The sequence below is a fragment of the Notamacropus eugenii genome, chromosome 5 (assembly GCF_028372415.1).
Source record: "Notamacropus eugenii isolate mMacEug1 chromosome 5, mMacEug1.pri_v2, whole genome shotgun sequence".
In the NCBI taxonomy this organism is placed as follows: Eukaryota; Metazoa; Chordata; class Mammalia; order Diprotodontia; family Macropodidae; genus Notamacropus; species Notamacropus eugenii.
In genome coordinates this window covers 396,620,855-396,643,955 of record NC_092876.1, presented here as the reverse complement: position 1 = coordinate 396,643,955, position 23,101 = coordinate 396,620,855, and the positions used below count along the sequence as shown (strand labels likewise).

The window sequence follows — 23,101 nt, the reverse complement described above, 5'->3', positions numbered from 1 at the left end:
CCTAGTAAATTTAACCCCAACTGCCTTGCCTTCCCCACTCCAAAAAAAAAAACCAACCAAAAACCCAAACCCAAAGAACAAAACAAAACAAAATTATTATAATGCGACAGATAATAGCTCATGCTTTATATGTCAACATTCTTCAAAGTGGCAAAGAAATACTCTAACATACTTTTGTAACGTGTTTATACATAAGTAATAAAATGGAGAACTGAGGCAATTACATGTCTGTTTCATGTGTAATTATATTTTTAAACAGCTTCCCTGTCAGAATCAAAACTATCTTACTGTTAAGGTCAGAAACAGGTCTTTGAACTATCCTGTCTGAATTTGTTGCCTCCTCTCAATATTTTTGCTAATTTTCATTGTTATATCAAAATTATTCATTGCCTAAAAGTTTCTTGCGCAATTTATAGTGACCTATCATATAACGAAACACTTTAAAAATGTAAAAAATTCTAATAGTAGTATTTTGGTTTTCTTTGGCAAAATCAGAACAAAATGACAATAGATAAAGGTCTATGTTAGTTGCACTGTTAAGAATAACACCTATTTTTTCTTTTAATAATTTCTATTTTTTGTCAATCTGAATTTGACAAGTTTCAAAAAACATGCACATTTCTATATTCAAAGAACAGAAAAATATGCATATGTACTCTTTTACATGTAGTTTGCATTTTTAAGGTAAATAATAATTTTATTTATTTTTATTTATTTAATAATATATTTAACTTTAAGGTAGTACTATATTCAACATATTAACTTTAAAGCTGCCCTGCTTGTCTGAAGTATCTATTGTATGAAGGCAGTTAAGACCTCTATATTGAAGTAACATAGCACCGTGGACAGAAGACTGTACTTGAAGTCAAAAACATTTGGGCTCAAGACCTGCCTTAAAAATATATTACCTGTTATCATATTTCTTGACTTCTCAATGAGTAGAGGAAGGGTGGATGGGTAGGAAAGAATTTGGAACTGAAAATAAAAACTTTAAAAAATAATAATAAAATTAAATGAATGGAGCTGTGTTAATTCTGAATAGGATTGGGGCACACTGGCTTTTGTAAAATACTTACATTGGTTCTCCACTATGAATGTATTCCCATAAAAGCTCCTCTGACAGGTCAGAAAATTTAACTTTGGTTTCCTCATAGAATTCAAAAACTTCCGTTTCTAGCTGCTTATCTGAAACAAAAATTCTACCATGAACCAACACATCTATCCTCAATGAAAAGAATCAAGAGTAAAGACAATTTTTTAAGATTAAATTTTATAGTTAAAAATCCACAACATTTTACTTCTGTCAAATCCTTTTAAGCTCTAGTTTCCTTACTTTCCTCATCAGCAAAATGGGGATAATGATTCTTACACTGGGGTTTAAAAAGAAAATTTTCAAATGCTTGTGATAGCCAAATTTACTTCACTGGTGCTTGGCATCCTGATGATCTCATTGTAAGGTTAAGTACCATTAGATACTTTATATACAATGACAAACATACATGAATTTTAAGCTAGGAAGGAATAAACCACTACAGAAACACAACACTTGCACGTTCAAACTGTTCCACACCCTCCCACCCCAACCCCCTTTCTGAATCTCTGGTCTATATAGAAAATGTAATACTGATCATATTAGATTATAGTGCACAGGAAACCACCAAATGTTATTATCTTTGTTGTTATTCAGTCAACAGAAACAGTTAAGCTTCTCCATTAAGTCCACACAGATGGTATACTTTAGGGCGGGGCAGGTTGCTACTTAGAGATTTATGAGATACGTTGGAAAATCTGAAGAACAAACTCTAAGTAACATATGACTGACTCAAGTAATTTCTTGGATCTTCCTTTGTCTCTAGTAATGAATTAAGAAAATTATTGATAACTGGGTTTTTCTTTCACTTTCATTTTCTATCCTCACTTTCCCTACTCGATGAGTCATCCTTTAGAGTAAAAGATCAAAAAAAAAAAATTCAGCAAAACTAAACAATCTTAGTATGGATTTATGGAGTGTTCCATACCCGTAGCCTTTGAAACCATGGTAAGGAGGTACCTTCTTTTTTTGTCACCAAGCTCAGTCAACATCATTACACAGAGTTCAGTTTCAATTTTGTTGCTTTTTGCATTTACATTTACAATTAACGAAAAAAATTAAAAAGCTATTCCCAGACTTTAAAAACCACTTTCACATCAATAATCCCTCAATTAAAAAAAAGAAAGGTAAAAAAAATTGGATCTCTGGAAACTCTGCATAATCATATAATCTTCCTTGGGAACATTTTCTATGGTAAAACTTTCAGATGCCGTGTGTGTGTGTGTGTGTATATATATATATATATATATATATATATATATACACACACACACACAAATATGTCTGTATGCCTGCACATACACACATGTGCACACAGAATAGACAGCATATATCAAACAAAAAAAACCCTACTGTGTAAGTTTATGCACATGCATGTACAGACATGATATATGTGTATGTGGTGTACATAATCCTGTACATATATATGCATTTCTACATTTATATATACCCCCAAGGTGGGGCGGCTAGGTGGTACAGTGGATAGAGTACTAGTGCAGGAGTCAGGAGGACCTGAGTTCAAATCTCACCTCAGACACTTGACACCCACTAGCTGTGTGACCTGCAAGTCACTTAACCCCAATTTGCCTCATCCTGGCTCATCTCCAGTCATCCTGATGAATATCTGGTCACTGGATTCATATGGCTCTGGAGAAGTGAGGCTGTTGACCTGCACAGCCCTTCCTCACTCAAAACAAAGTCAAGTGCAAGTCATGTCATTATTTCTCTGATGACATGGTCTTCTTCAGCAAGGACACCCACACATACCCCCAAGGTACCTCCACAAGGACTTTAGGCATTTTGTGGATGGATTCTGGAGGCAGCTGATCAAGAACTGCCACCTAGCGGTGCCTCAGAGCAGTATGGTTGCATTTTTTTTTTATGGTAGTAGTGATAGTGAAGGCCTAAACGCATGATTTTATTTGTATAGGGAACTCCCCACTACATAAACACTTTCTGCTAATGTAGACTGATACATCACTCTGCACTGTACAGCCTTGGAGAGTTGCCTGAGACAATGACATGTGAAACTGACTTTCCCAGGGTCACACAGCCAGTATATATTAGAGAACCCATGTCCTCCTGGCTTTGAGGCCAACTCTCTACTGCTTATCCTAAGCTGCCTTTCACAGTACTTGGAATTTTACTTAGTACAAAATGCTTCATTTGTTTCATATTCTGTCATTGTATATAAGGGCAAAAAATTATTCCCTAGACATATAATGGTAAGAAAATGATTTGGTTGGTGAAGGCAGGAACTTATTATTTGAGGCCCTAGAGATACAATCAAAACACCTAACCACAGGCGATACGTATGTTGTAATCCTGATTCATTTCTACTAATAATGGAAACAATAACTGGTTCATAAATATCAACTACTTTATCTCCAACACCTTTTTTAAAAATTTTAACACTTTTATTTAAAGTTTTGAGTTCTAAATTCTATCCCTGCCTCCCTCCCTCCCCTCTTTGAGATGGTAAGCAATCAGATACAGGTTCTACATGTGCAATTATGCAAAATATTTCCACATTAGTCATTTTGTACAAGGTAACTTGAATAAGAGAAAAAAAATGAAAGAAAGTGAAAAAATAGATTGATATTCAATCAATATCAGTTCTTTCTCTGGGGGCAGAAAGTATGCTTCGTCATTAGTCCTTTGGGATTATCTTGGATCATTGTACTGCTGAGCATAGCTAAGTCATTAGTAGCTAAATTCTTCCTCGAACAATACCCAACTTCTTTTTAAAGAGGATGGGTAAGAGAGAGGAACTACCAATAGAAATGAGGGGAAAGAAAAAAAGAGAGAAATCATTTAAAATGTGCATAGAAGATACAGATTAGAAGGACATGTATAAAACTAATGCTGAATTTATTGTATCCTTTAAAAAAATGAAAGGTAGGGATAAGAGATTTATGATTATCCACAAAATCTTCTTTTTCTATTCTTCTGTGTTTACTTTGTTGTTCTGTCATTTCACTCGTGACCCCATTTGGTATTTTCCTGGCAGAGATACTGGCATTTCCTTCTCCAGTTCATTTTATAGATGAGGAAACTGAGGCAAATAGGAGTGAGTGCCCAAGGTCACATAGCTAGGAAGTATCTGAGGCCAGATTTGAATTTAGGAAGATTAGTCTTCCTACCTTCAAGCCCAGTGCCCTATCCACTGCACCAGCTACCTGACCTCTGTGTATATAGAAATACTCATATTTAATGTTTGTTAAGTATAGAACAATAAAAATATTTTTAAAAACTCATTCACAGAGCAAGTATTTTATATGACCTCCAGGCAACATTTGGTTTTTGAAGGAAGAGTCAGATGACTTGGATACAAATTCCAGCTGTGATACTTTGCTAGCTGTGTTGTAAGCTTAAGCAAGTCGTAAACTCATGTGCTAAGCACTCTACTAAGGGCCAGGAATAAAACAAAAGGCAAAAACATAGTCCTTGCCTTTAAGAAGGTCATATTCTAATGAAGGAGACACATGTAAACAACTATGTACAGACAAGATTCATACAGTGTAAATGGGAGGGAAGCTCAGAGGGAAGGCACTGTTGGGGGACAGGGAAGGACCCCTGTAGAAGGTAGATGAAGAGTCAGGGAAGCCAGGAAGCAGAGATGGAAAGGTAGAGCATTCTAGGAATGGGAGACAACCAGAAAAAACATTTGGAGGAGGAAGATGGAGTGTCATGGGTAAGAAATAACAAGTAGTGTGGTTCTTAGATCTATGGAGGGAGTAAAGTATAAGAAGACAAGAAAGCTAGGAAGGGTCAGATCTTAAAAGTCAAACAGGATTTATACATATTTGATCCGAAAGGGGAGCTAATGGAGTTTCTTGAGTTGGATCTGACACACAGGCCTATACTTTGGGGAAATCACTTTCACAACTAATGGAGGACAGAATGCAGTGGGGAGAGACTTCAAGCAGGAAGACCAATCAGAAGGCTCTTGAAATAGTCCAAGAGAGGAGGATTAAGAGAGATGTTGTGAAGACAGAAATGACATGAACTGGATCTGTGTAAGTGAAGTACAAGAGAGGGTGACATCAAGGTATCAAGCATGACTGATCAGGAGGATAATGGTGCTCTTAACAATAATTATGTTATTCAGTCATGCCTGACTCTTCATGACCCCAATGGGGTTTTTCTTGACAAAGATACTGGAGCGGTTTGCCATTTCCTTCTCCAGCTTGCTTTACAGATGAGGAAACTGAGGCGATAGAGTTAAGTGACTTGCCCAGGGTCACCCAGCTAGGAAGTGTCCCACACACTGCAGGGAAGGGGGAAAGGAACACAATAAATTCTGCTCTGGACATAGTTAAGTTTGAGATTCTATGAGAGATCCACTTTGAGATGTCTAAGAGGCAGATGGCGATGTGAGGCTGCAGGTCAGCACAGAAGTTAGGGATCAATAAACAGAACTGTGAATTATCATCACAAAAATAACTGAACCAACTAGAGCTCATGAGATCACTGAGACAGTATAGAAAAGAGAAAGTGTCCCAGCACAGATTTTTGTATATACTCACAATGAGTAGGTATGACTTGGAGGAAAACACAGCAAAGCAGACAGAGGGCAGCAGTCTTGTGTGTACATATGGCAGCTAGGTGGTGCAACGGATACAGAATTAAGTCCGGAATCAGGAAGACCAGAGTTCAAATGTGGCCTCAGACACTTACTAGCTGTGTGACTCTGAGTAAATCACTTAATTTGTCTGCCTCAGTTTTCTCATCTGTAAAATGGCGATAATAATAACATATACCTCCCCAGGTTGTAGTGAAGATAAAATGAGATAATTATAAAGCACTAGTTAAATGCTAGTGATTATAAGGGAGAACCAGAGGAGAACAGTGCCACAGAGACCTAGGGAGGAGAAAGAGTATCCAGGAGAAGCGGGTGATTGATAGCGTCAAAGGTTGAAGATAAGATGAAGACTGAGAAAAAGTCATTAGATTTGTCAATAAAGAGATTAATGGTAACTGTGGAGAGACTGCATCAGTAAACCACGGACATTACTAGCAGTGTCCTTCAAAGGGCTATTAAGAATAAAACAATTGTTAATTGGCAAAGAGGCAGTGTGGTTTAGTGGTTAGAGTGCTAAAATTGGAGTTAAGAAGACCTGGGTTCAAATCCTGCCTCAAACACTCACTAGCTATGTGACCCTGTGCAAGTCACTTAACTCAGTTTACTCAGCTATAATGAAGGGGTGGATCTCCTGGCCCCTAAGGGCCCTGCCATTTCTAAATCCATTATCCTACTGATCTACAGTCCTATGAAATAGAAGTGAAAGTTACCTTTACTGCTGCAATGAATGATTGCTACTCCAGTAAACACACTGTGTACTTTTCCATTTAACCTATAAGATAAATATGGTGTCACACATTTCTTATTTTTCACATCAAAGCCCAGAAAAAAAAAGCAATTTCTTCTCTAGCTGAAGAATAGTCAAGAAAAATCATATTTACTAAATACATCTACCCCTACAACTACATTTCATAAATTGCATTTCAATTTTCCCCCCAAAATATATGGGATTTTTTTTCTCTTCCATCCTTCTAGTCACATTTCTTAAGACATAAACAAATTTGTAAAACAACCAGTGAATGTTAACTGACAATGCAATTTTAACTCTTCAGTTCTAAAATTCACAATATCTATTGGTTAAAGCCTCCTTACAGACGGTGGATGTACCCATAAGAGAAAGAAAACCTTCACAAATGGCAGAAGAGGTGTGGCTAAATCATGCTATAGGAGACTAAAGGTTAGAGTCTCACACCCTAAGTGATATTTGAGGCCAGGCTGCAGCATATGAATAGAAAAGTTTGGAAATCTCCAACAATCTATTACTTTTCTCAAAAGGCTACCATATTATTGCTTGACTCTTCTTAAGAAAGTATTAATACTCAATGCATATTGTAATATAAAACACCTTAGGGATTAGGGATGGAATAGTCCCTCCGCATACTGACCTTGTCAGTATGGCTACACCTATAGTACTCTATTCAATTCAGGGTGACATTTTTGGAAGGATATTGATAGGCTGAAAAATACCAGCAAATACTAGAGTACTAGAGAAAAATAATGAGAACGGTGAAGGATCTCAATCAAATTACTGCTATATGAAGTCTAGCTGAAGCAAATGGAGTAGTTCAACCTGGAGAAGGGAAGACTAGGTAAGAACGTGATAGCTTCAAGTATTTGAAGAGCTGCCATTTGAAACGGGGATTCAATGAGATTTCAGAAAAACCTGGAAAGATTTACATGAACTGATACAAAATGAAGTAAGCAGAACTAGGAGAACCTTGTATACAGTAACAGCAATATCTTAGGAGAATCAACTATGAATGACTTAGCTCTTCCCAGCAACACAATAAGACAATTTCAAAAGCCTCATGAGGAAAAATGCTATTCACCTCCAGTGGAAGAAGTGATGATGAAGCCTGAATGAAGATTGAAGCATACTGTTTTTTTCCATTTAAAAAATTTTTGTGTGTGTGTGTGCTTTCTTTCACAACATGACTATTATGGAAATGTTTTGCATGATTGTATACATATAACCTATATAAAATTATTTACTATATCAGGGAGAGGGAGAGAAACTGGAAATCAAAATTTTAAAAAATGATGAAAATTGTGTTTACATGTAATTGGGGGAAAAATACTTTTAAAAAAAGAAAGAAAAAAAGATAATTTGCTGTGTTCTACTTGGCCCCAGAGGGCAAAGTTAGGAGCAAAGTGTGGAAGACACCAAGAAGTAAATTTAAGTTTTATGTAAAGAAAAACTCCTCATCAGTGATATCCAAAAGTAGAATGAGCTGCTTCCTGAAATAATGGATTCCCATTCGCTGAATATCTTTAACAAAAACTAGATGAGTAATTGTCAGTATCATGTAGAAGGGATTCCCTTTTGGGTCTGAATTGGAAAAGATGGTTGCTGAGGTCTCTTGTACAACTGTTAAGAGTCTCTTACTCTAGAGGTAGTAGCACTTTGATGGGACGAGTACATTCTGAAGTGTGGTGCTGACCTTGGAACATCTGTTGATAATTTTACACATTGAAAGGAGAACACAAATCAGCCCAACCCCCCCCCCCCCACACCCCCATTAACTCCAATACCAAATTTACCGCAATAGGGGACGTAATTGGCCTGACAACCAGACTGCTTATCTGAACAGGGTAGGCTTCTCTAATAGGTTGATTTCATTGCTCTCCCAAGTTGAAGCCTGCTTGATGTGTAAAGAATTACAGTAAAGGAAATTTTAGGTTCTGAAGTACTGTAGTCTGTGAACTGTCCTACTCAGCTCTCAGACCAATAATATCTATGTGGACCCTAGGCAAGTTCTTTAACTCACAGAGGTGACTGGTGATACAGTATATTGAGTACCAGGCCTGCCACTCTGGCCTCAGACATTTTTTGGCTACGTGGCTCTGGGCAAGTTTGTTTGCCTCAGTATTCCCATCAGTGAAATAAGGATAATACTAGCACCTACTTTACAGCGTTGTTGAGAGAAACAAAGGAGATTTTTGCTTAAAAAAAAAAAAAAAACCCAACCCTAAAACACTTAGCACAATACCTGGCATATAGTAAACACTACATAAGTCCTTGGTCTTTCCCTTCCCTAACTTAAATTTTCTGAGGCTTAGTTTCATCATCTCTAAAATGGAGTTTTTAAAAAACAGCACCTACATCACAGAGTTGTTGTAAAAGAGTTAATAAATGTAAAATGCTGTACAAATCTTAAATCACTAGATATATAAGCTATTATTATTACTATTTATTCCAGGGATATTTCTGTCTAAGAATCCACATCAATTGTCTAGAATCTAAATATTCTCTTTCTTCTCAGTTCTGTGACCACAGACAAAACACAGATAGGTAGAATGGTACACAGAGTGCTGGACTTGGAGTCAGGAAGACCTGAGTTCAAATTCTGCTTCACACTTTATTTATATAACCCTGGGCAATTCATGTAACCTTTATTTCCCCAGCTTTAAAATAGTGATAATAATAGCACTTCCCTCAGAGGCTTCTTATGAGAATCAAAACAGATAATACACCTAATGCACAACATAAATATTATTACTATTATCATTGTTATTAATCTCTATGAACCTCAGTATCCTCATCCTATTTTTTTTGGAGGGAAGGGGATTCCAAATTTTTAATTTCATCAGCTTAGAGTAACACCAATGTGGAAGATCCCTCAATTTGTCCACACAGACTGATACTCATCTATAATTTAATTCTAAAGAGTGGCCTTAGGACCTGAAAGGTTTAAGTGAATTGACCATGGTCATGAGCAAGCATATGACAGAGGCACGGTTTTATTATTTTATTTGTTTTCAGTGTTCTACAATCACTTCCATATAAGTTAGATTTCTTCCCCTCCCTCCCTCACCTCCCCCCTATCTTTCCCCCTCCCTCCCTGAGAAGGCATACAATTTTATATAGGTTCTACACATACATTCCTATTAAATACATTGACAGCGGCAGGTTTTGAGGCCAGTCTGTGATGCCTCCAAAGTTAGTCTTCTACCCACTTAACTGTTTTATTTAAATAGGGATAACCACTGTAGTAACTGCCTGAGGCCCACCTCCGATAATGCCTGCAAAGTTAAGATAGTGATAGGGATGCCAGGTCTCACCACTATAAATTAGGGGATATTTTAATCAATAATCAATTAACCAGATAATTAACCCGGCAGCCTGGTAAATTATCCTGCTCCATTCCAAGACAATCTCTGAATTCAGAACCAGCAACACTTGCCTAGAATCTGGGCATCCTCTTTCTTAAACATGAGAAAGGCGATGACAAACTCTACTCTCCCTTTTCAATTTTATTTATTAGTGACAATACTCTTCTTTCATTTGTTTTATTCATGTCCCACTTTCTGCTTTCAGTTTATTTTAGGTCACTTACTTTTTCTGATGGCTGCTTCCTGTATTACTACTATTAATAATAGGTTTGTTCCCTATTTTCTACCCTTGACTCCAGATTAGGGGGCATAGCCTATAGGGATCATATCTGAGGATGTCTATCTACAGATTAAGTTACAAACCACCAAAACCAATGAAAATACAATTGAATACAACAAACTCAAAGTTCAGGTTTTCACAGTGACTAAAACTTTATTTAATCTCAGTATTTGTAAAGTTTTATTAAAATTATTGCAAAATTAAGTTTAATGCTTAAAATTAAGATGCAACATAGACAAGTCTCATATGTAGCAAGAAACTACTCTAAAGTTGCTCCCCCTCTCCCCCTCCACTGACCTTGACAGCATGTTATAGGCATCTTGCTTATCAGCTGGTTTCTCCAGGATCAGTCCATCCACAGTCTGAAAAAGAAACAAGGTGAGGAGATAGAGACGAGAGAAGAAAAACATGTCGTTTTCTTACTTAGCAATAGAAATAATCTAAAGACCGCCATGCTATTCGATTTATATCTAAAAGATGTGACTCTTCCTCTGAAGTCCATCTCTGATGCCTCATTGTGGTTTGGAGGGGACCCAGGGTTCTTTGAGGCAGTATCGCTGCAGTGAAAGCTGCCAGTTTGTAACCTACAGAGCTTAGAAAAGTTTGGAGGAAAGGATCATGGGCAGATTATTATTCCTACTGCCCCAGGGGAAGCTTTGCTCGATTTGGGTAAGAACATCAACTAGTTAGCTTCAGTGTGGTATAATTTTCAGTCACAGCAGCTCTCAAAGACTGTCCAGCAAGCCATGGATATAATCTTCTATGTGGAATAGTAGATAAAGTGCTGAACTAGAAGTCAGACACACCTGAGTTCAAATCTTACTAGCTGTGTGACCTTGGGCAAGTCATTTAACAGATGGCTGCCTTAGTTTCCCCATCTGTACAGTGGGGATCACAATGGCACCCACCTCTTGGGCTTGTCATGAGGATAAAATATAATATTTATTTATCTTTGTACTTCTAATACCAAGCATAGTGCTCAGCATAAAGAAGGCATTTAATAAATGCTTATTAACTGATATTTGAGTTGAGATCTACATTGGTAGAGGGAGTACTCTTTACACTAGTAACAGAATGACGATGATGATAATTCACACAGAGCTTACTCTATGCAACACACTGTGCTAAATGCTTATACACTGGAGAAGGTAGAGGGAGTGACAAGTGTTCTGATAAGGTCCACTACAAACTTATGTTACACAACCTCAACTAGGTGCTCACTGCCGCCAGGCAATCCTACTACACATCCCTTAGCAACTCAATATCCACTCTCCTAAACATTTTCATCCCTCCTCAAACCTCTTTCCCCCTCTGAGCTGAGTCCCTTGTCTCATATTTTACAGAAAAAAACAGGCTATTCATCATGAACTCCCTCTTCTCCCCTCCTCCTCCTCCTCATCCCTACCAGTTAAGTGCCTTCTGCTACTCTCTCCTCCTTCAGCTCTGTTTTACATGATGAAGCGGCCTTACTCTTTACCAAGGCTAATTCCTCTAAGCGTTGAAGTGATCCCATTCTATCTCGTTTCCTCTAACAGACTATCCCTCACTCTCTTTCTTATTTTCAATCTCTCCCTGTTTCCTGGCTCATTTCCTACTGCCTCCAAACACACCATGTCTTCCCTATCCTGGAAAAACCCTCACTTGATCCTTCCATCCCTGCTAACTCTTCAGTCATTTCTCTTCTATCCTTTTTAGCTAAACTAAAGGTCATCTTCTATAGGGACCTCCACTTTCTCTTGTGGACTTGAACTTAAATCTTCCTGACTCTAGTCCCAGGGCTCTATCCACTGTCATCAAGCTGGCCCATGAGAAGGTCTGTTCTCAATTAACAAAAGATGCTAATTATTAAATGACTGTCACTTGTCTCATTTTTTCAAATGAGGAAACTGAGGTTCAGAACATCCATAATTCCACAGAGGCTATGATGTATAATTCATCCAATTTGAGATAAGGGGTGGAAGGCTATCTGTGCCTATTACAGTACTATGCTTAGCACTGGAGCACACAGATCATGCCTGCCCTGGCATAAAAGCTAGTCTGGGGACTTAGTGCAGGACAAGGATGGAGCCCAGCCAGAGTCAGACACATGGCTGTAATAGAAGCCAGGTATTTGGTTTTTTTCAGGGGCAGTTTACAGGCATAATCTTCTGCAATTAACCTCAAGACAACTAAATCACTTTACTTTTCTCCAGAATCACAGAACCAAAGCTGCAAAAGCATTGGAAAGAGTAACAGACTTCGAAAACAGGGGACCAGAATTCAAACTCCAGTATCTAAGCTTAGTTATGTGACCTTGAATAATTAACTATATCTGTCAGTCTCAGTTTCTTGAACCATAAAATGGGATTAATAATATTTCACTGAAGATCTCCTGAGTTCTGGAGAGGTAGCATGAGGTAGTAAATAAGAAATTGTTATCAGAATCAGAAAGGTCTGGGTTTAACTTCCTTAGTGCCTCAGGTAATGTCCTTAATTATAAATTGCTGTAGAAGCCTGTGCCAGATACAGGGGGAGCTTGGGCAGGCTCGTGGGGTTGTGAAAGTCCATATGGAGGCTCTATCCACTTGGAGCTGGACACACCTGGTGGTCTGAAATACTGTTGGTATTCAGTCATTTTCAGGCACCTCCAACTCTGTGACCCCATTAGGGGTCTTCTTAGCAAAGATACTGGAATGGCTGGCCATTTCCTTTTCCAGCTCATTTTACAGATGAGGAAACTGAGGCAAACCGGGGTAAGTGACTTGCCCAAGGTCACACAGCTAGGAAGTGTCTGAGGTCCGGTTTGAAATCTTTTTGACGTCAGGCCTGGCACTCCATGCACTATGGCGCCTCCTAGCTGCCATTTTGGTTTGAATTTTGAGCCTGTACTCAGAAAAGAAACCCTTTTCTGAGCTCTGTTTGGAGGCTGCTTTCTTCAATTCCTAACCCAGTGACTGCAGACTGGGAGCTGGATTTTATATTCTTTTTATTCCTGTATCATGGACTTAAAAATATTAATTATCCAAATTGTTCCAACTAGATTTTCTAGTTCCCAAGCCCCTACTGAATTTTTAAAAAGGGAAAAAAACTTTGTACTTGCTAGCCATATTTAGAACAAGGTCAATGACATCACAAGTACAGTACTGATACACAAAGACAAATAAACACAACTGCATTATTTACTTCATAGGGGAGTTGTGCTGCGCAGGGGAGTAATGTGCTACTCAGAGGTAGTGTGGTGTAATGGATAGTATTCACCTGGGAGCAAGACCTAGGTTTCTGCTCTAAGGATATTTTGAGTAGCTAGGTGGTGCAGTGCCACCTCAGCCCAGGAGTCAGGAAGATGAATCTTCTTGAGTTCAAATCTGACCTCAGACTCTTACTAGGTGTGTGACCCTATCACTTAAGCCTATCTGCCTAATCTGTAAAGAGCTGGAGAAGGAAATGACAAATCACTCCAGTATCTCTGCCAAGAAAACCCCAAATAGGGTCACAAAGAGTCAGACATGACTGAAAAATGACTGAACAACTCTATGAATTTTATTCACATAGTATCCCTGACTGTAAAAGGTGTTTCATGCATATACAGGCAACAAAATAAAAGTGAACCAAATTAGTGTTATCTCATCAGAAGAAATTAGACTGCTAGCAAACTCAGGGGCTACCGCCTTCATACTACAATACTGTTTACAGTGAGCACCTCAATTTCCTTATCTACAAATTAGACACATTAATTTTATATACAGTGCTATCAAAGTTGGGAAAGAGTCCTCAAAGTATTAAAGAGAGCAGGGGTTCTTAACCTGGGCTACACTGATTCTTTCCCCACCAAGAGGTCCACAGAAAAATTTCAGGGGGGAGTGGTCTATGAACTTGGATAATTAAAATATATTTGTAATTCTATGTATTTTAATTCATGTTTTTAAAAATATTATTTTAAGAAAGGGTCTATAAGCTTCTCAGATTGCCAAAGGTGTCCACGAAACAAAACAACTCTTGGAGAATTTTTTGGGGGGCGGTTGGACTTTTCTTTGGGATAGTCCTAAACTTGCGATTTCAGTAATGAAAAAATTTCCCTACCAATGCTGAATGACATCTTCCTTGGTAATTATAGCCTTGAGGAGCTGCATAGACTGAGAACTGAGAAGTTTAGGGAAGTATTCAGAGTCAGATGGCCAGAATGTCAGTGGCAGGACTTAAGGCTGGTCTTTCTGACTCTCAAGGCATCCCTCTAGATATTATGTTGCACTCCTCTATACAGAGGATAATATATTCTGAATATTAATAATTAACACATGAGAAAATGACCTCTCTGTGTGGCAAGCAGAGAGTTCTGGTTTTGGAGTCAGAGAAACTGGGTTCAATCCAGTCTTTGATGCTTACTTTTGTGTGACCTTGGCCAACTCAAGTAATTTGCTGGGCCTGTTTCCTCATCTGTAAAATAAGAAGACTAAACTAGATGGACTCCTAAAGTCCCTTCTCTTATGTACTGCATTATAATATTGGTTGGTTGTTGTCCTTTATTCTAGAAGAGGATCAAATTGACATCACTAGGTTGGAGTCAAATTAATGTGTCCAATTGTGGCTGATCAGACCAATATGAGCTCAGAATGCTCCACCACAGGTAGAGCACGAATAACTCAAGTGACTTTCCCAGGGTCACATAGCTAGGAAGTGTCTGAGGCTGGATTTAAACTCACTAAGTCAAAGGCTTTTCCTGACTCATTTGGGGTGAAGTCTACATTTGTGCATCTTGAGTTTCTTCTGGGCTACTTCAATTTTGCTCTACTCATAGAGGACAGCACGTTCTCTGATGTGGGCATGCCATGTTGAGTGGTCCTATGCCAGTGTCTCCAATGTCACACAATCAATTAAAAAGTTTTTGAGAGAGACGTTGAAAGTGTCCTTGTATCGCTTCCTCTGACCACCCTGTAAGTGTTTGCCCTGTGTGAGTTCTCCCTAAAATAATCTTTATGCCAGGCATATATTTGGCATTAGAACAACATGCCCAGCCCATAGTTGTGCTCTCTGCAGTACAGTATGAATGCTTGGCAGTTTAGTCTGAGAAAGGACCTCAGGGTCTGGTATCTTATCCTGCCAGGTGACCTTCAGAATCTTCCTAAGACAATTCAAATGGAAGAGATTCAGTTTCCTGGCATGGCACTAGTTAACTGGCCAGGTTTCATAGGCATACAACTGAACTGAATCACTTCCATTACACACAGACACGGACACACAGACACAGAGAGAGAGAGAGTTACTGAATCATTTCAATCCTGTCTGACTCTTTATGACCCCATTTGGGGCTTTCTTGGCAAAGATACTGGAGGGGTTCACCACTTCCTTCTCTAGCTCATTTTACAGATGAGGAACTGAGGCAAATGGGTTTAAGTGACTTTCCCAAGGTCACACAGCTAGGAAGTGTCTGAGGCTGGATTTAAACTCACTAAGATGAAGGCTTTTCCTGACTCTACGCATTGTGCCCCTTAGCTGCCTTACATATTCTGAACTTAATAAACCAAATGAAATGGGCATTTCTATATACACTGTATAAATGTATAACAGAAGAAGGGAATTGTACTGACCTCTGAGCTCCTTTCTAGCTCTGTGATTTTATGATCTAGTGTAAAGATCTCAGAATGCCTCTATCAAATACCTAGGCTGTCTCTCCCCAACAGCACTGGAGGGGGCTATAATAAATCTACACTTTTGTATTTTTCTTTCTTAGTGTCTGAACTCCTTTAAGTTCTTATTCCAAATAAGCATATTTTCCCCACCGTCCATAGTTGGGAATTATTCCCTAAATGAAAAGAATAATTACATTCCCAACACAAGCAGAAAGCATCTAGTAGGACACATGCAGAATGCTAACACTAGGTTAATGAGAAATAACTGCAAAGAGTCAAGGTAAAGAAGAAAGGTGAATGGTAAGGAAAGGAAACCATGCAAAGGCAGGATGTGGAAAACTTACCACAACAGTGTCTGCTCCTATAACAATGTCTGGAGGTCTAAAGTCTTTCTGTAAAAATTAAGATTGAAATAAACTTTTTAAAAAGTTTCTGTCATCCCATCCCCTCAAAAAAGACTATATCATTGAATTTAGAAAGCACGAAGTCATCACCAATACAAAGTTAATGTTGCAATTTGGAAATCAGATGGAAAGAAATAATAATAATAATACTTATTTATATTATGTATTTATTATATATTATTATAGACTGCATAATATATAATAATAATAAAAACTAAAAAAGAATAATAAATAATAAAACAGGATATTATCAAGAATTAATGATAAGATAACAAGAACTAATTAATCATATTAATAAGAACAGTTTCAAATATATACCATAGCCTTTTAATGAGAGCAAACATTAGCAATATAATCCACATTAAAAAGACAGTTGGGTAGCGTAATGAGTAGAGCATAGGGTCTGTAATTAGTAATGGGGTCTGAGTTCAAATACTGTCCCAAACATATTACTAGCTGTGTGACCCTGGAAAAGTCACTTAATAATAATATCTAACATTTCTATAGCACTTACTGTGTGCCAGGCACTTTATAGTTATTATGTCATTTGATTTTCACAACCCTGGGAAGTGGGTGGTATTATTTTTCCCGTTTAGATTTAGGAAACTGAAACAGACGCTAAGTGACTTGCCCCAGGTCACATTGGTAGTAAGTGTCTGAGATCGAATTTGAACTTATAATAGTAATATTTATATTTATATAATATAAATAGTAATTTATATGGCACCTTTTATGTGCTAGGAACTAAGTGCTCTACAATTATTATCTCATTTGAGGTAGCTGCTATTATCCCCATTTTACAGATAAGGAAACTGGAGCAAATAAGGGTTAAGTGACTTGCCCAGGGTCACAGGGCTTTGTGTGAGGCCACATTTAAATTCAAGTCTTCCTGACTCCAGGTCTGTATCCACTATACCACCTATCTGCCAATATTTAACCTCTGCCTCAGTTTCCTCACCTGTAGAATAAGGATAATAATAGCACCTACCTCACAGAGTTGTCATGGGGATAAAACGAGATGTTTATAAAATACTTTGTAAACCTTAAAAGCGGGCACATGATTTCTACCAGATCAAAAATGGATACAAAGGAAGGGAGTTAGAAAGCTAGAAATTTTCAGCACCACAGGAAAATTAAGGCCCTTCCTATTGGGCTTCATCCTTTTAGTCTCCCCTTCCTTCAAAAGCTCTTCCAACAGGGATGGGGAACCTTTGGCTAACATTAATCACACTGAAGCACCTGCCCTCCCACCCCAGTATCCTATGAAGTGATTTTGTTCTAGCCCTAGCCTCTGAAGGCAGGATAGTATCAGAACAACCGTGAAGAGTAGTAAACCAATTTATTCTTTATTATTAAAACTCTGGGGTTCCCACCACTTTATCCCAACTAGGGAACATCTAAATGAACAAATTGGAAAAGGAAAAAGGTAAATTGAGGAGGTGACTTCTGCGGGGTGGAGAAAGGAAAGAGCCCAGAACAATGAAACAGATGCTATTCAGAGGTAACCTGCAAGCCCCAAGGTCTTGCAGGGAAAGTTAGCAAGTGCCCTTTCCAGCCAGCATTTACGTAATGCTTTAAAGTCTGCAAAGCGTTTTCCAAACATCTCACTCTACCTCTGCAGCAACTCTGAGATCGAGGTGCTGTCATACTACATTTCTTAAGAAGAGAGTTTTATCAATGAAGGAAACTAAAACCCAGATGACTACAGGAGGGCATACAGACACTAAGAAACATGTCTGCACTGGCAGATCAGCCGGCAAAGCTAATGAGCTCTTTTACATTTTTAATTCTTCTATCACCCCATATTCATGAAAAATGACCTAACTGAAAATATTTCCAGAAGAGGGCAATCTTTCCTCACCTGACATAATATCTTGCAATCCAATGGAAGTTCAAATAATAATTCAGCAGCATGAAATCATCCAGAATTCTGTGTATTAAGCTCTGCAGCCAAGTGGCACAGTGGATAGATTAATAGGCAGACCAGAGTTCAAATCCAACCTCAAATATTTCCTAGTTGTATAACCCTGGGGAAGTCACTTAACCCTGTCTGACTCAGTTTCCTCATCTGTAAAATGAACTGGAGAAGTAAATGGTGAATCACTCCAGTATCTTTGCCAAGAAAATCCCAAATGGCGTCACAAAGGCTCAGACATGACTGAAAAAGTGATAAAACAATGCAAAAAAACCCAACACCCCAAAAAACTTACCACATTCATCCTGTTAGCCACTTCAAGGGCCTTTTGTTTCGCTGTTTCCACAGCATACTCGTAAGGTGCTGCAAATGAGGCCTTGTCTAGGGTCTCTTTAAATTTGGATGGCACTACCTCAAATCGCAGGCCCTAGGACAGAAAGACAACAAGGCTTACTTATATAGTCCTACTGAAAGAAAGTAAGTGAACTAAAAAAGCAGCAGATACACAATCTTTCCCTGGATGGAATGTAAACTCCTTGTGTGTAGGGAACGTTTCATTCAATATATGGACATCCACAGTGCCCAACAACGTACTTGTTGATGGGAAGTTTGGTGGAGCAATGGATGGAAAGCTGAATCTTGAAGACCTTTGTTGGATTAACCTCCACCTGCCTCAGTTTCCTCATCTGTAAAGTGGAGATAATAACACGGAGCTTCCAGTTGAGAGGATAAAACAAGACATTTGTAAAGTGCTTTGCAAACATTGAAATGCTATGTAAGTAGTAGCTATTATTAGGGACTGATTGTCAATCACTATAAGATTGACCTTCTAGAGCAAGGGTAGGGAACCTGTGGCCTGGAGGCCATACTTGGCCTTCTGGAACCTTAAGTGTAGCCTTTACAGAACTTAGGATCCTGAAGGATCCAGAAGGCCCTGTATGCCTCCAGGCCACAGGTTCCCCATCCCTGTTCTAGAGGCAGCTGAACTTCAGGTTGGACCTCTGACTACTGATGGATGTTTTGGTTCCTATGAAAGGGCCACAGAAGCCCACAGCAAGTTATGGTTGGCAAACCACTTTTCTCACAATTCAGTGAGGGAGGTAATGTAAGTATTATTATCCATTTTTTAAAGATATGTAGGCCAGCTCTGAGAAGCTGCCTGTGGTTACACAGCTAGGGGATATCAGAGAGGTCTAAATCTGACAGTCTTTCTACTATCTCATCTTTCTCCCTCCCTTAAAGATTCCATAAAAAAGCACTTTAAGAAGGAACACTTCTTTAATGAGAATGTATGTGTAGAGTCTATTGCATGCTGTCTTGGGGAGGGAGAGAAAATTTTAAACTTATGGAAGTGATAGCTGCAAACTGAAAATAAATAAATAAATACATGAATTTGGAGGAAAAAAATTAAAAAAAAAAAAAAAAGGAACACTTCTATTTTAGCACTCAACGCAAACAACTTCAGGAGAGGCCTGGGGAATCCCAGGATGCTAAAATGGAAGCTTTTCCTTCTTAAAAGTGCTCTTCTATGGAATAATTAAAAAAACAAAACAAAACAAAAAAACAGCCAACCCAAACCAAAAACAAAAACATAGGACCAATTAGGTGATGCAGTGGATAGGGTGCTGGCTCTGAAGTCAGGAGAACCTCAGTTCAAATCTAGCCTCAGACACTTACTAGCTGTATGACCCTGGGCAAGTCACTTAACCCTGTTTGCCCCAGTTCCTCATCTGTAAAATGGGGACACATTGGAGAAGGAAATGTCAAACTACTCCAGTATCTTTGCCAAAGAAAACCCCAAATGGGGACATGAAGAGTCAGACACAACTGAAAACAACAATAGCCTTCAGGCTTCTAGAGTGCCTGCCCACCGAACACAATTTAGCAGATTTCTGCAACATTTTTAAAGCTAGGCATTAAATAGGCTTTCCCTCTTGAAGATCTTAAAAGTTATTATCCCTATCAGAGGGTAATTTCCATCCTCGACTTTTCACTGACATGACTCGATTTTTTTTCCCCAAGAGGCCCAGATTGAAAAATTCTTTGAAAAAAGGCAAAAAAACCAAAAAGAAACAACTCCCCTCCCCAAACCAAAACACCAAACACATTTGGTCACACAGGAATGTTGTCCTAACCTCTACGGACTCTTACTTGAAACTTTCCTGAGTCTTTGATGGATAATAAAAGAGCAGAGATTGGGAACATAGAATTGTCCCAAGAATGTTTCCAGGCTTTACAAGTTACAAATGCTGTTGTTCAGCAGGCCACAGGATACACTTAGCCCATGATAAACCCAGTAACACACTAAATACATTTTTGCTGCATTTATTCAGTCATGTGACTCTATGACCCACTTGGGGTTTTCTTGGCAAAGATACTGGAGTGATTTGCTATTTTCCTCTCCAGATCATTTTAAGGATGAGGAACTGAGCAAACAGGGTTAAGTGACTTGCCCAGGGTCACTCGGCCAGTAAGCGTCTGAGGCTGGATCTGAATTCAGGAAGAAAAATCTTTCTGACCCTAGGCCCAGTGCTCTATCCACTGTACCACTTAGCTGACCACACTGAGTATACGCTACACACATGTTCACTACCTTTCACTCCCTTGACACTTAATTATCTAACGTCCCACTAATTAGTTTAAAACAGGGCCTCTTAATCTGAGGTTTTTGAACTTAATTTTTTTTTTTATAATTGTACTTCAACATAGTTTTCTTTGTAATCCTAAGTATCTCATTCATTCAAAAACATTATTCTGAGATAAAGTCTATAGGCTTCCCCAGTCTGTCAAAGATGTCCATAATATACATAAAAAATTAAGACTCCTTGATTCAAAAGGTCTTGAGGACAGAAACTTCCAGTTTTTATACTTGCTATAAAGCCTTCCACATAACAGTTGCTCAATATATGCTTGTGAACTATGATAGACAAAGGATGTGTGATCCATCTGCAGAGGTTGGGGGTGGGGTGGGGTGCTGAGACCCTGAAACTGTCAACGTGGCGTCTCCTGGAACATATTCATAAACTCAAGCCTTATCTTAGTCAAATGGCAAAAAGTTTATTATGAAGCCAATAAAAGCAGGAAAGGGTTTTTAAGGAACCTGTGAGATAGTGAGGATGGTATTGGGCTTATATGGAAAAGGAATAATGGAAAGGAATGCCAAAGATTATAATTAGGCAATCTAGGAGTCCGAGTGATTTTGGGAGCAGGTGCTTTGATTTATGGAGGAGAAAGCCCAGGGATTCTGCAGAGATAACGTTGCTGATACCAGACATTGAAGGAGTTGTCAGAGGCATGGAGCTTGGGGATCTGGCTCAAGGGAGAGTCCTTGGGCCAGGCAGTCTGTTCTGATAAGAGAACATGTTCTGCAACAAGAGAAAATTTTGTCATAGGGCAGGGGCAAAATTGGGAGTCTTCCAGAGACATGATCTTAGGGCTGAGACTTGAGCGCCCCATCCCATCCACATGATAAAGGCCCTACTTTTCCACTGAAGTTCTTTTCTATATTTTCCTGTACTTTTCTCCCCAGACTTTTAAAATTAAACATTTGGAATTCTCTCACCCCATTCTGGGCTAACTTACAATTCAACCTAACTCAATGAAGACGTATAAAACACCCACTGTGTGCTGAACTCTGAGCTATGAGGCAATGGGGGTACGGAAGTAAAGCACAAACACAAGTAACTTTAATATACGCTCTTAGTGTGCATTAGGGAAAGGCGACACAAATCGCTGCTGAAGTACTAAGTCATTATTGGCAGGGTGACTGGATCAAACAGGCAATGGGTGAAATGCTGGGGGGAGAGGGCTGGACAAAGCCAGGGGGGACACTGAATGGAATGCTGGAAGGGGGATAATATGCGCTAGGGACGGGAAGATAGACCTGCATCCCACAGTGGGGGGTCCTGACGAAGGGCTCGTGGAGTCACGTGACTGGAGGCAGGGAACTTCAACGGTCGAGAGGTCAAGGTTTCAGCCAGCAGTCTGAAGGCCCTCCCCGGGTCTGGGGGGCTGGGGGAGGAAAGAGGGCTCCTTCCCCCGATCGCGCGGCTGATCGATTATGGGGGGAGGGGCTGGCGTCAGGGAGACCAGAGTTCAAATCCAGTTTCAGACACTAGCGACGTGCCTCAGTTTCCTCCTCTGTAAAATGGGGAGAGGAGCTCCGACCTCCCGCGCACGCTAGGCACTGTGGTTAATTTGCAGAGTAAAGGGAGACGTCCGTAAAGTATTGTGGTCAACCTCAAAGCACCGTAAGAATGCTTCTTACCGTCATTATCAAACTCCCGCACCCTACCTCCACTTATACATCCATACCACAAAGAAGGGACGCCATTCCAAGGAGGCGGTAACTGGGCCCGAAACCGAGCCACAGTCGTGCCGGGGGACGGGGGTGCGGGAGGGGCACCGACGGCGGGAAGGTCCCTCCCCCGGCCCGGGGAGCGGGCCCAGAAGCCACCAGCCGCCCTGGGGGAGGGAGGCCGAGCCGCGAAGGAGAAAGAAGGAAGGGGGGGTCGAGTGCGCGAGGCGCCGCCATGAGCCCGGGGCTCCCCGCCCCCTCCCAGGCGGGCGGTCCTCGGGCACCCGCGAGGGGCGCGGACTCACGGCGCAGTTCAGAATCTCCTGTCTGCGGGGGGAGGCACTGGCCAGCACCACGCGCTTGCTGACCAGCTTCTTGATCACCGGGCACAGCATCATCGCTGAGGTAGACGCGGCACGCGCGGCTGCAGCTGGGCTCAGCAGGGGCGTCGGTCAGCCCTGAGCATGCGCAGCCGACTGCGCGGGAGGAGCTGGAGCGCCAGCGCGAACGCGTGGCAGAAAGCGCCGAGGCTCCTCCCCTAGCCCCGCCCCCTCCGAGTACGAGGCTGCAGCTCCGCGCAGGCGCGTTGGTTTGTGGAGGTGGAGGCGGGGCAGGGCTGGGGGGCGCGGTGCACCAAGGGCCGGGCCTGAAAGTCGCAGTCTGGCCCGGGAGCGGTCCCGGCTGTGCAGCCTTGGGCCAGTCACGTTCCTCCTCCTCAGAAAGCTCTCGGCACCCGGCCCCAGCTGAAGAAAGTCCAGGACTCCTTCTTGTTTGGGATGTGGACGTGTAAGAAAGGCTAGTGATCACGGCC

General features: G+C 40.2%; 1 protein-coding gene across 4 annotated transcripts in view; it reads right to left on the bottom strand.

Annotated features, from left to right (window-relative positions):
• ASMTL (acetylserotonin O-methyltransferase like) overlaps nt 1-22,811 on the bottom strand; it is a 55,089-nt gene extending 32,278 nt beyond the window's left edge. For 2 of the 4 annotated variants that reach the window (XM_072614508.1, XM_072614507.1), the window contains exons 1-6: nt 22,596-22,811; nt 18,289-18,420; nt 16,019-16,066; nt 10,366-10,430; nt 6,386-6,447; nt 1,077-1,185 (exon numbers count right to left, since the gene is read on the bottom strand). In XM_072614508.1, the coding sequence (XP_072470609.1) occupies nt 1,077-1,185; nt 6,386-6,447; nt 10,366-10,430; nt 16,019-16,066; nt 18,289-18,420; nt 22,596-22,688 (509 nt within the window). In that variant the 5' untranslated portion in view covers nt 22,689-22,811. Of the gene's footprint in view, nt 1-1,076; nt 1,186-6,385; nt 6,448-10,365; nt 10,431-16,018; nt 16,067-18,288; nt 18,421-18,587; nt 22,563-22,595 lie in introns of those variants that run through there. The other 2 variants (XM_072614509.1, XM_072614510.1) reach the window with 2 other exon arrangements.
• Between the last annotated feature and the right edge of the window lie 290 nt (nt 22,812-23,101).